Source organism: Herpailurus yagouaroundi, unplaced genomic scaffold (genome assembly GCF_014898765.1).
Source record: "Herpailurus yagouaroundi ecotype Mexico unplaced genomic scaffold, PumYag 163, whole genome shotgun sequence".
NCBI classification, from domain to species: Eukaryota; Metazoa; Chordata; class Mammalia; order Carnivora; family Felidae; genus Herpailurus; species Herpailurus yagouaroundi.
This window is the reverse complement of record NW_024412404.1, coordinates 35,053,024-35,065,446: the sequence shown is the minus strand read 5'-3', so window position 1 is coordinate 35,065,446 and position 12,423 is coordinate 35,053,024. Positions and strand designations below refer to the sequence as shown.

At 35.1% G+C, this 12,423-nt stretch overlaps 1 protein-coding gene across 1 annotated transcript in view; it reads right to left on the bottom strand.

The window, feature by feature from the left end:
- Positions 1 to 12,423, bottom strand: part of HELLS (helicase, lymphoid specific) — a 38,565-nt gene that overhangs the window by 23,960 nt on the left and 2,182 nt on the right. The window contains exons 4-7 of the mRNA XM_040485910.1: positions 7,041 to 7,163; positions 4,174 to 4,230; positions 926 to 962; positions 776 to 840 (exon numbers count right to left, since the gene is read on the bottom strand). Coding sequence (XP_040341844.1) covers positions 776 to 840; positions 926 to 962; positions 4,174 to 4,230; positions 7,041 to 7,163 — 282 coding nt within the window. The remainder of the gene's footprint in view (positions 1 to 775; positions 841 to 925; positions 963 to 4,173; positions 4,231 to 7,040; positions 7,164 to 12,423) is intronic.

Here is a 12,423-nt window from a genome sequence, read left to right as displayed (position 1 = left end):
GTTTTTCAAACTGCAGGCCATGTTCCATAATCAATAAAATGGGTCCTGACCATTATTTTTAAATGAAAGGAAAAAAATAAAAGGAAAATACCAGAGTGCATCCCTAAAGTAAAGACAAATACTATGTGAAATTTTATATTTTAGGAAGATCCCAAGAGTTTGAATTTTAGGTTAAAGAAAAATGTAGTAGATAATACTGTTAGAATTTTTTTTAATGTTAAGAATGTAACACATTAAAATATGCCTAAGGAATATTAAGGTTTGTCATAAATGAACATGTTTTTTAATTCCTATTTTATGAGGTCACAAGTAGGAAGGTAAAAAAGGATCTAGTTTTAAAAATGAGTATATGATGGGGAAGCTGGCTGGTTCAGTCAATGGAACATGCGACTCTTGATTTCAGGGTTGTGAATTCAAGCCCTACACTGGGTGTAGAGATAATTTAAAAATAAAATCTTAAAAAAAAAAAAAAAAGTCAGTATATTTTAGTTCCCCTAAATTCCTTAACAAGGAACAAGAACAAAGTTCTGAAGATAAGGTCTTTAAGTTATAAGAAATTATAGTAACTTTTGATTAGGCCAAGCTCATGCTCCTTTAACAAACAAGATGGTACCATCTTCTTGCCTGAAACAGTCCCTCAACAGTCTGAAAAACTTCCCGTAAGAGTCTGAAAAGCCAAATAAGTAACAGCAATCCATATAGCTTTAATGTGGTTCAAAATCCACAATAGGTTTTACTGAACACTGAATCTTATGTGCCCTCCCCACTTTTTTACCTCTTTTGACATGACCTCTGAAATATTGTATGATTCATCTTCTCTTCCTCTCTTCTTTCTCATAACTATTAAAAAAAATCATTTTATTTTTGATAACAATGAAAGCAAAAATAAAAACACATGCTTCAAAAGCAGAAAAAGGAAGTTCACCTGGATTCTCTTCACTTGCATCAGTGGAATTTTTACCCTATAAAACAAGAATTTAAAATATTATTTTTCTAGGGACTTCTATGGTATTAAATATTAAAAGGCACTGATTAAGTAAATGTTTCTTGCAGTTGAACCACATTCACAACTCTTTACTATTATACTTACCAGCATGTAACCTTTTTTCTACATTTCCCTATTAAAAGTTGTTTGTAACCATATTCTTTTTCCTGCCAACTCTACTTTCCTTAATTTTTTTTCCATTTGAGAAATTTCTACATTAAACATAGAAGACATTTTTATTTTTATATTACTACACACATCTTCTGTAACTGTAGGTCTATGCTAAAGATATTCAGTAGGTATGGTATGGAAGAACTACTCATTTTCAGTAAGAATTTTAAGCTAAATACAACTGAAAGCAGAAATAGAAGAGAATACTAGTTGAAAAAATATTAATGAGGGGAAAACAGGAAAGAAAGAGATATTCAAAAATAAAGTTTCAAAATGAAAGTTGGAAAAGACAACCAAATGTAGGGAGAAAATATGTATAAGAAATCAAAATTAACAAGGTAAATTTTATTTATTTAATGTTAACTCCACACCACACATGGGGCTCAAACTCACAGCCCAAGATCAAGCTCTATCAACTAAGCCAGTCAGGCGCCCCAAGAAGGTAAATTTTATTTATTTATATTTATTTATTTAATAAATGTTTATTTACTTTTGAGACAGAGAGAGAGACAGAGCATGAATGGGGGAGGGTCAGAGAGAGAGAGAGGGAGACACAGAATCTGAAACAGGCTCCAGGCTCCGAGCTGTCAGCACAGAGCCCGACGCGGGGCTTGAACTCACGAACTACGAAATCATGACCTGAGCTGAAATCAGACGCTTAACCGACTGAGCCACCCAGGCACCCCAAGAAGGTAAATTTTAAAATAAAGTAAAAAGAAGATTAAAACAAGAAAGTACCAAAAGGGATCTGTGAGATGGAAGAGGCAGAACTTAATGGTTGACACCTTTAGAAAACCCTGGTATAAAAAGTTAGCTAGGCAAAAGTGAACAATGGATTAAAACAACAAGTTGAAGAGTAGGGAGTAAATGATTAAGCAAATAAAATTATCTTAGGGGCGCCTGGGTGGCTCAACAGGTTATCGGCTCAGGTCATGATCTCACAGTTTGGGGTTCAAACCCCACAATGGGCTCTGCGCTGACAGTCTGGAGCCTGCTTGGGATTCTGTCTCCCTCTCTCTCCGCCCTTCCGTGCTCACGATCTCTCTAAAAAAATAACAAAATTAAATAAATAAATAAATATTAAAAATTATCTTGTATCAGTTTTCAAAAATTGCTTTTGTTGCAAAATTATCTATGATATACTTTAACATCACCAATAACCACACTAAGAATAAAGTGGACTTAAAGGTACCCTTATTGGCATTTTGATATTACCTGATCAAGCCAGATTAGTAAAGAAGTGTGGGGTATGAAACAAACTCCAACATTACTATTTATTGAATATGTAACTATCAGCAGGTTAGTGAGTTCTCATTCTGTTCTATACAGTAACTACAAATACTAGATTAGTGAACAACAAATCACTACTTCTGGAAGAAATACAAGCTCAGGCTCCTGCAAGCCTCTGGTCACAATTTCATCAACCGATCAACACATAACCCTGTTTTATGTGTGTTGCTATTTAAGGACATCTTATTTAATATAGATGTTGATTAACAGCGAACTCAGAGCCAACAGCACTATAATTCATGCCTGAAGGAAGTTTGTTGAATACATTTATTTTCTCCATAAGGCACATCATAGTCTTCTTGCATTAGAAACACTAGACAGCACTTCAGCACAATATGGCTGAGGGTCATTTTAACAGCAAAATCAACAAAACCCATAAAAATGAAAAAATCATGACATTAAATAAACCATGAAAAGGGCATTTGTTTATAGTAAGCTTAAGTAAGGCAGAGCACCACTGTGTTTAACTTCAGTTAGAAATTTGCGTGTTGGAAGACAAATTTTTTGCTATTCTGCACAGGAACAGGTCTACAAATGACCATGACCATGAAATCCCAAGTACTGATTTTGGAGTTAACAAATTTTAGCAAGTAGGCTAACTGGCAAATATGGAATCTGTGCATAATGAGGATGGACTGTACTTTATGCATTCAGCTTCTTTATATGGAAAATGGGGAGAAGTACAGTACCTCTATCTAACAGAGCCTTTTGAGAATTAAAACAAACGTAGGGGCACCTGAATGGCTCAGTCAATGGAGCATGCAACTCCACAATGAGCATAGAGCTTACTTATTAAACAGCCTCATATTAAAACATATTCCCCTCAAAAGACCACATCTAAAATTCAGGCCATCCCTGGGCCACCTGGGTGGCTCTGTCGGTTAGCATCTGACTTTGGCTCAGATCAAGATCTCGCGGTTTGTGAGTTCAGGCCCCACGTTGGGTTCTGTGCTGACAGCGTGGAGCCTGGAGCCTGCTTCACATTCTGGGTCTCCTTCTCTCTCTGCCCCTCCCCCACTCACGCTCTGTCTCTCCCTCTCTTTCAAAAATAAACAAACATTAAAAAAATAATTAAAAAAATAAGATAAAATAAAATTCAGGCTATCCCTAAACAAATGCTCTCTTATCTGAAATGTTTATCTCTCCAATTTTGGCTCCACTGCTGTAGTCACGAATAAGATACAAATTTAGATTATCATTATGGATGCAAGTTGACATGAGGAGGCTGGAGACACTAAGGAGAAAAGATTAGTAATCATTATGAGCACCAAAAGAGCTGGCCACTTATAAAAGTGAAATTTTGCCGTTATGAAAAACAGAATGAGAAACAAAAGGGTTATATTTAGCTGTCTTTCCATATCTAAATATACTGAGAAACATATTTACATGTTTCTATGCAGCTCGTAACAAAGATAGGTTTTCAGAAGGTTAAAATAAAGTAGATGATCAATAAAGTCAGACTATAAAAGAGGGGTGCCTGGGTGGTTCAGAAGGTTGAGCGTCTGACTCTTGATTTTGGCTCAGGTCATGATCTCATGGTTCATAGGTTCGAGTCCCCATGCTTCGGATTCTCTCTCTCCCCTCTCTCTCTGCCCCTACCTGACTTGTGTGCTCTCCCTTACTCAAAATAAATAAGTAAACTGAAAAGAAAAAAAAAAAAGGATTACAAAAGTATTTCTTCAATATTTAAGAATGCATACAGGATTTTCCATCTTACTATATATTACCTTAGTAACTTTTAAAGATTCCTTTTTTCTTTCCAATTTCTCTTTCTTCTTCTGTTCCTGCAAGATAATGTTTTTAGTGTCACAAGCAGAAAGTGCAAAATCTAGAACACACACTTCAAAAAACATGTTCACAATGAAGAAACTATATAAAGATTTAAAAACAAGGGAGAATTTGCACTTCAAGCCTTTACAGAGCAATAGGGAACAGATTTCCTCTCCTGCCTGAAGGAACAGAAAGGCCAGGAAAGAGCCACCAGAAAGAAGCTGGTAGAACAATCTTGTGCTCACAAGGAAACAGGAACAGTTTACACCCCTGTCAGGCAAAGTAAAAGGGCCTGCCAACATAGAAGGCAACAAGCAGAGTGCTCAGAAGAGGGGCCAAGTTATTCCTAGACTAAAAGCTATTCCATATACACCCTAACAAAGCTTTAAAACACAGACAAAAAAGGATTCAAACCATTCCCAAGAAGTGGTTAGAAGATATTTTTCCGATAACTCATTAAGCATGAAACAACTCATTAAGCATGATTGTTTTATTCTCCTATACCTGTGTTTCATTTTACCATACAAAGGTTTAAAAAGGAATTCAACAAAGGAAAAAGAAGATTTAGCAAATACAACAAAATCTTGACTGATAATTATGAGATGGGAATGATGGGAACAGGAAATTATTGTAGTCTTGATATTTGCAAATTTATAAATCTTCATACATTCTAGTGGGCAAAAATAATATATCTTACTAAGTGCAATGGGAAGACAAGAACAAGGTCAAGGGTACTAGGAGTGTGCTGATGGAAAGGTGTCAGATAGCAATTTCATTTAAGGTTGTTAGGGTAGGCTTCATTGGGAAAACATTTAAGCCAAGGCTTGAAGGGGATGATGAACTTAGCTATGCAGGTATCTATGAGAAGATGGTTCCAAACACAAAACAGCCAGTGCAAGGCCCCCAAAGCAGGAAACACACCTGAAATGAGGTCTGAAAGGTAATGGGGTTGAGTGAGGCAACCAGACTTATGGTCCTGTGGGCCATTATTAAAACTTTGGTTTAAAGAAAAAAATTTTTTGGTTTTGTCATGATCAATGTAAACTAGAAAGCAGTGAAATATCATGAGGGTAGGGACACCAGGACAGGAGTAAGAAAGCACTAAACAAAAATAAATTCTTTGCTCAATAAAATATCTTCAGGCGCAGGGTGGCTCAGTCGATTAAGCATCCGACTTCTGCTCAGGTCATGATCTCACAGTTTGTGGGTTTGAGCCCTACATTGGGCCCTGTGCTGATAATTCAGACCTTGAAACCTGCTTCAGATTCTGTGTCTCCCTCTCTCTGCCCCTCCCCTGCTCACACTCTTTCTCTCTCAAAAATAAAGATTACAAAAAAAAATAATCTTTCAAAAACAAAGACGAAGAAATTTTCAGAAATATAAAAGCTAAAATAATAAATTACCAACAGAAAGTGCAAATGAATTTCTAATGATGGGAAGTGGATCAGTGGCTATTTGGTGATGAAGACAGGAAGTAAAGGATGGGAAAAAATTCTAAAAGGGGCAGGAATTCAGCCATAAAAAAATAGAATTTTGCTATTTACAACAACATGGATGAACCTTGTGGGCACTATGCTAAGTGAAAGAATTCAGAGAACGACTAATACCACATAATCTAACGTGTGGAATCTTAAAAACAAAAACAAAAACAAAAACCCTCCAAACTCATAGATACAAAGAACAGACTGATGGGTGGTGGTGGGAGGACCTTTTGACAGGTCAAAAGGTACAAGCATCCAGTTATAAAATAAGTCAGCGGTATGTACTATACAGCATGGTGACTATAGTTAGTAATATTCTACTGCATATTTAAAAGTTGCTAAGAGGGGCACTTGGGTGGCTCAGTTAGTTAAGCGTCCAACTTCGGCTCAGGTCATGATCTCATGGTTCAAGAGTTCGAGCCCTGTGTCAGTCTCTGTGCTGACAGCTCAGAGCCTGGAACCTGCTTCAGATTCTGTGTCTCCCTCTCTCTCAAAAATGAACAAACACTAAATATATATATATATGTATATATATATATATATATATTTATTTATTTCTCATAAGGAAAAAACTTTTTAAACTATGTATGGTGACAGATGTTAACTAGATGTACTGTGGTGATCATTTCACAACATATACAAATATTGAATCACAACCTGAAACTAATGTTATATGTCAATTATACCTCAATAGAAAAAGGGGACAGGTTTCTGAGTTGATGGTTATGTCATCACCTTATGGTCACTTTATGGGTGTATTCATGTTAAAACTTATAAAATTATACACTATAAAGGTGCAGTTTTGTGCATATCAGTTATAACTCAATAAAGCAATTTTCCAAAAAAATGGACTGGGAAACAGAGTTCACAATTTCCATCATCCAAAAAATATGACAAGATAAAAATCAGTCAATAGGTAACAGAAAAATAAATGGTGGTATATTCATATAATGGAATGCTCAGGAATAAAGAAACAGCCTGTATGAATAAACAAAATCTCAATATGCTGAGCTAAAGAAGACACAAAAAAAGTGCTTACCACATGGTTCTATTTATATAATATTCTAGAAAAAGCAATACTAACCTATAGTGACAGAAAACAGAAATCACTGGTCTGGGGGCCAGGCATGGGCATCGCTGAGACAAGAGAACTTCTTGGGGTGATGGAAATGTTCTTTATCTTGACTGTATTGGTGGTTACACAGGTGTATACAGTGGTCAAAACTCATCAAACAGTAAACTTAAAATGTGTGCAGTTTACTGTACGTAATTTCTTTCTCAATAAAGCAGTTTTTTTTTTTTTTAATTTAAGGTACCAGTTATAATCAATCACGTACACATACCTCTAGTTGTTGCTGTTCCATTTTAGTTAATAAAAATTTGGAGTAGATATTGCTTTTTTCAAGCAAATGTTGAAGTCTACGGTACCGAATGTCCACGGACTCTCTATCCCAAGACATGCGAGCCTATCCAAAAAGAAAATTTCCATAATTATTAAGTTTTCTGACATATGTGATGTTTTTCATAAGACGTTAAAAAAAAAAAGTATAAATAAATGCTCTTCGGGTTTAATAGTTTTTCTGTTATTAATGGGGGGAAAAGATTTTTATAATTTTTACTTTAGTAGTAAAAATGGTTTATTTTCCAAACCAAAAACTAGAACAAAGCTGAAAAAATTTGATTCCTGGGTTCAACATGCCATTTGGTATGATGCAGCCTGGATACCAAAATATTGAAATTTTAGACACTGGACATGTTTACTGGCATCCACTGAATTGAGGGTCCATTTTTTAAATATATAAAATTAACACTAGAAAGTAAATATTTAATTCATAACACTAGAAAGTAAATATTTAATTCAAGTAGATTTAAGTTTTTAAACAATCAAATGACTTCAGGAAAGAACATTTTTAGATACCAGGTTTATTTGAAAGAGCATTTGAATTAAAAACTCATTTCATTGGCTAGGAACTAGAACATCTATTCTTAGAATTTTAAAATTGTATGGCTGGGGTGGCTCAGTCAGTTAAGCATTGAACTCTTGATTTCAGCTCAGGTCATGATCTCATAGTTGGTGAGCTGAGCCCTGCACTTGCAGAACATGCTAAGGATTCTCTCTCTCTCTCTCTCTCTCTCAAAACAAATAAACTTTATATTTAAATAAACTTTAAAAACAAAAAAACAAACAAAAAAATATATTACTGGGGTGGGTGGGTGTCTGACTGGCTCAGTCAGTATATAGCATGTGACTCCTGATCTCAGGGTTGTGAGTTTGAGCCCCACACTGGGTCTAGAGATTACCTTAAAAAAAAAAAGAACAACAACAAAAAGAAAAGAAAATCCTAAAATAAAAATTTTTTAAAAATTGCATTGTCAAAATATTTCAACATGCTAAATCTACTTATGATTTATCACAAGTTTCTCCTCCTTCCTCTTCAGCGTTTTGTTCCCCAGAGCTTTGCCATTCTTTTAGACTTTACTCTCCCCTACGGTTAGCTTTATCTTTTACTTCTGTATATCTTCAACTCACAAACCTGCTTTTCATACTACTTGTACTCACCATTTATTTATTAAGTGATTTCTAAGTCTACAATAGTCTAGTGGCTGAGAAGGAATCCTCTCACATTAATCACTGATCATCCTTTATCACACTGATAAAACATAAAAGCAACAAATAAATACTATAGTTCGGTGGTCCACAAATTTTCTTCTGTAAACAGCCAAAGGGTAAATATTTAAATATTGAAGCATATGGCTTATAAATACTCAATTCTGCCTTTGCACAAGAACAGACAATATGTAAACAAATGGGAAGGGTGATGTTCCAATAAAACTTTATTTACCTAAACAGGCACAATCCAGTTCATAATTTGTCAACCCAGTATGATCTCAATTAAAAAAAAAAAAAGCACTAAGTGGGCTGAAGTGAGCCAAGAGTTGAATTCATCTACCAAAGCCAAATACATGCAAACCTTACAAACCAGCAGTTCTACTCCTGGGACAAAATGTGTGAGTAGAGTGACTGAGTGAGAGAGAGCAGATGCAGAAGCTGAGTTAGCATAACCTAACTAACTTTAATTTAATGGTTAAGGCCTGACCTTGTAATTCAGACATCATTGTGTATCGGCTTGTTTTTCCTAGATGTTCTATTATCTCTCTAGCTTTTCTTTCAAAATACATTTTTCTATTACAAAAGCAATGAGAATAAGATACCTAAAAAGAAATCCAATGAAAATAATAAATACACATTATAGAAAAATATTAAAAAGAGACCCATAAAACAAACACCCGTTATTCTATCCATGAAGATAATCTGTTGACATCTTACAAAACTCTATTTTCAGTTCTTTCAGGACAGCCTTTCTTTTACTATTACCAATATATTACTGTGATTACAACAGGAAGTCAATGAATGAAACAGATATAAATTGGGAGATGAAATTACTTAGATTTTGAAAAAAAAATCTTAATTTTTAAAATTTGTTTTAAATTTTAATTAAATATTCTGGACTTAATTTAGATATATCTGCTACCTCAATCCTGTCCAGAATAAATTAGCACACATTTTTTTTAAGTAATTAAAGATTTAAGATAATATCATGTTATACTAATTTGTACATAATTAAGGAAACGAAATCAATGACTAACCTTTAAAATAACTCCATATTTCAAAATAATTTTGTAGTAAACCTTATCTACCATTACTGTTCTTTAGTAATTTTATTTGTTATATTAAAGTAAATTGTAGTTCCAGCTGTGGAAAGCAATGAGTGCCTCGCACGGAGAATCTCTCGAGGACTAGAGTGAAAGAGTATGCCAATGGACACCAAGGGCATAAATTCCCCAGGGCCTACACTTCATTATCTCTCCCAACACCAACACCAGATTTGGGGGCATGGGGGTTGAGTTATATTTCATTCTCACCATAGGAACTGTTTTCCTTTTGCCTAAGACTTACCCCAACTCTTACCTTTCCCCTCCCCCACTACATATACTTTAAGGCTACTCTTAAGTCTTAGACTAACAATGACTTCTTTCAAAAGGAAATGAAGGTGAAAAGCCAACGAAAATAACTGCAGCAAATCAATGTCAAAGCCATTCTCCAACTCTTCACAAATCTTAAAATCTCCTAAAGCAAGGTAAATGCTTCTCATTAAGGAATTTAAGCAAGCTCTTCCTCTCTTAGGTACTTCTAAATATATGCCCATAAATATTGTGGGCATATATTCTTCTAAAAGAAAAAGAATCTTTATTTTTGTATAGTGAATTTTTTGTCCTCCAAAGACATGTAGAGAGAAACTAATTCTTAGAATTTTCCCCATGGTCAAGTAGGGAATAACTTAGAAATGAAAACTATAAAAATTAATCAAATTCTTTCAATATTTATACATAAAAAGAAAATATAATAACAATAGACCATAATACTGCTAGCTTTTTGGCTATATTAGTATATTATATTAGCATAAAAACTGAAAAGAGCTATATACTTTATTCACGGAAGGACTAAAAGTGGATTAAAAACTGCTGTTTTAAGTTCTATGATGAATTACTGAAGAAATGCTACATTTACTGTACCTATCCCTCAACAATAACAACTCCAAAAATTTTGATTATAAAATGCTTGCTCAGAAACTTAAAAATTTTACTGAAAGTATATGTCATTTGATTCTAGTTTAATCAGCAAATACTTATGGTACTATAAATTTTGAGAGATCTTTCTATAAAATGTGAAAATGGGGTACCTGCCTGGCTCAGTAGGTGGAGCAGGGGACTCTTGATCTTGGGTTTTAAGTTCAAGTCCCAAGTGCAGAGATACTTAAATAAAAATCTTTCAAAAGAAAAATGTGAGTTTTCATCCCCTGAATTAATGCATGCTAGAAATGTATTCATTCTTACTGCACCTCATGATCTTTCTTCAAATAGTACTTCTTTACCCAAAAACCTTCATGAGTCACAAAACTGAAGATATACTACTCAAAATGAAGGCTTCATCGGGTGCCTGGGTGGCTCAGTCAGTTAGGCATCTGCCTCTTGGTTTCAGCTCAGGTCATGATCTCAGGGTTCATGGATTCAAGCCCTGTGTAGGGCTCTGCACTGGCAGTGTGGAGCCTGCTTGGGGTTCTCTCTCTCTCTATCTCTCTGCCCATCTGCCCCTCATGCTCTATTTGAAAAAAAGAATGAGGGCTTTATCACTCTCATAATCTCTGAAGTTGATTCAATTCTGGACACTTGCCCCAGGATTCACCCTTTATAATTATCATCCTATTACATGGCTAGTAAGTACATATATTTTATTTATATAATCTTATATATGCTGTGTAATATAAAATATTCTTTACCACAGTTTGAAATTCAAGAACATTCACTGATTGCCTATTTGCTAGGTGCACAGCCTATGAAAACAAAACAGTAAGTGACATGCTTTCAATAAACAAAATGAGAATCAAGTGAGTAATGATAATACTGTGAAACAAAGTACTATGGAAATTCATACCATGAGGAAAGGTGGTTCACAGTCAACTTCCCAATTCTATTAAAATTTTTTAACATTACCGTAACTGATTATGGTCAACTATGGGTGAGTAATAACAAAACTAGTATTACTGGAGTGAAAGTATAGCATGCTGGTTAAAAAGTGTGAATTCTGGAATCACATGGCCTACAAACAATCTTGGCTCTACCACTTACAAACTGTGGGACTTCCCCCTTTCCCCACCCCCTCCACGCCTCAGTTGTCTCATCTGTAAAACGAGGTGAAAACAGATCTACTTCATAGAATGCTTTAATAAAAACAGTTTATACTAGTAATTAAGCCATTAGGTTTAATAATATAATAATGTATTTAATAACCGTATCTACTTTACAGTCTAGTTGAAGATTCAATGGGGAAATACGTGTACAACATTCACAAGTGTTCACAGTGTCAGCAAAAGAAATCTAAATTACTGTTGATATAAAATGGCAGAGAACGAACTGATTCATTAGTTGTCTTTGGGGTGCATTTCCCAATTTAAGTAATTTTGCAATTACATAGAGTTAATTAAACATTAACGTATATTTCCTTAGGTATAGGGTCAAAAACAACAACTCTGAAGACAGCCAGAGTTCAAATTTGAGTTCACTGTTGTGTGACCCCAACTGCCCCAGTTTCCTCATATGTAAATGGAGAGATACCAAAAGTACCTGCAGCATCACAATATTTGGAGTGCAAAATAAATTATTACAAGAAAATCACTTCACTTGGTAGGCAGTACCTACCAGCTAGTGGCTATCATTCCTTTTCTTGCACAGGCAAGAATTAATAAGCAAGATGGCACTTTCTTACTGAGTGAAATATACTCGAGGATTGAATTTTCAGGAGGTTGAAAACTGCTTTCAGTAATCTACAAAACACACACCCCGTACATAATAACTTAATCACTGAAAAAGTACACCCCCATTTTTACCTAAAGAATCTTCCTTCGCATAGGTCCAAGAAAGCAAAAGGAAAACGAAAGCAAGTTTATCCCTCGCGTGGAAAACGGCACTGAAATACCTCACTCAAAAACTCACTACCGGTTTTGGAAGAACGGCTACGGCTAAAGGAGCACCTTGAAACGCTCCACGGCCAAGACTACGTCTCACAGAAGCATCTTTCAGAGCGCGAGCAAAGGTGTCTCACAGATAGCGTGCGTAAACACAGAGATAACCAACAAAGCCTGTTTGAAAGGGTCTGGAAGAAGCCGA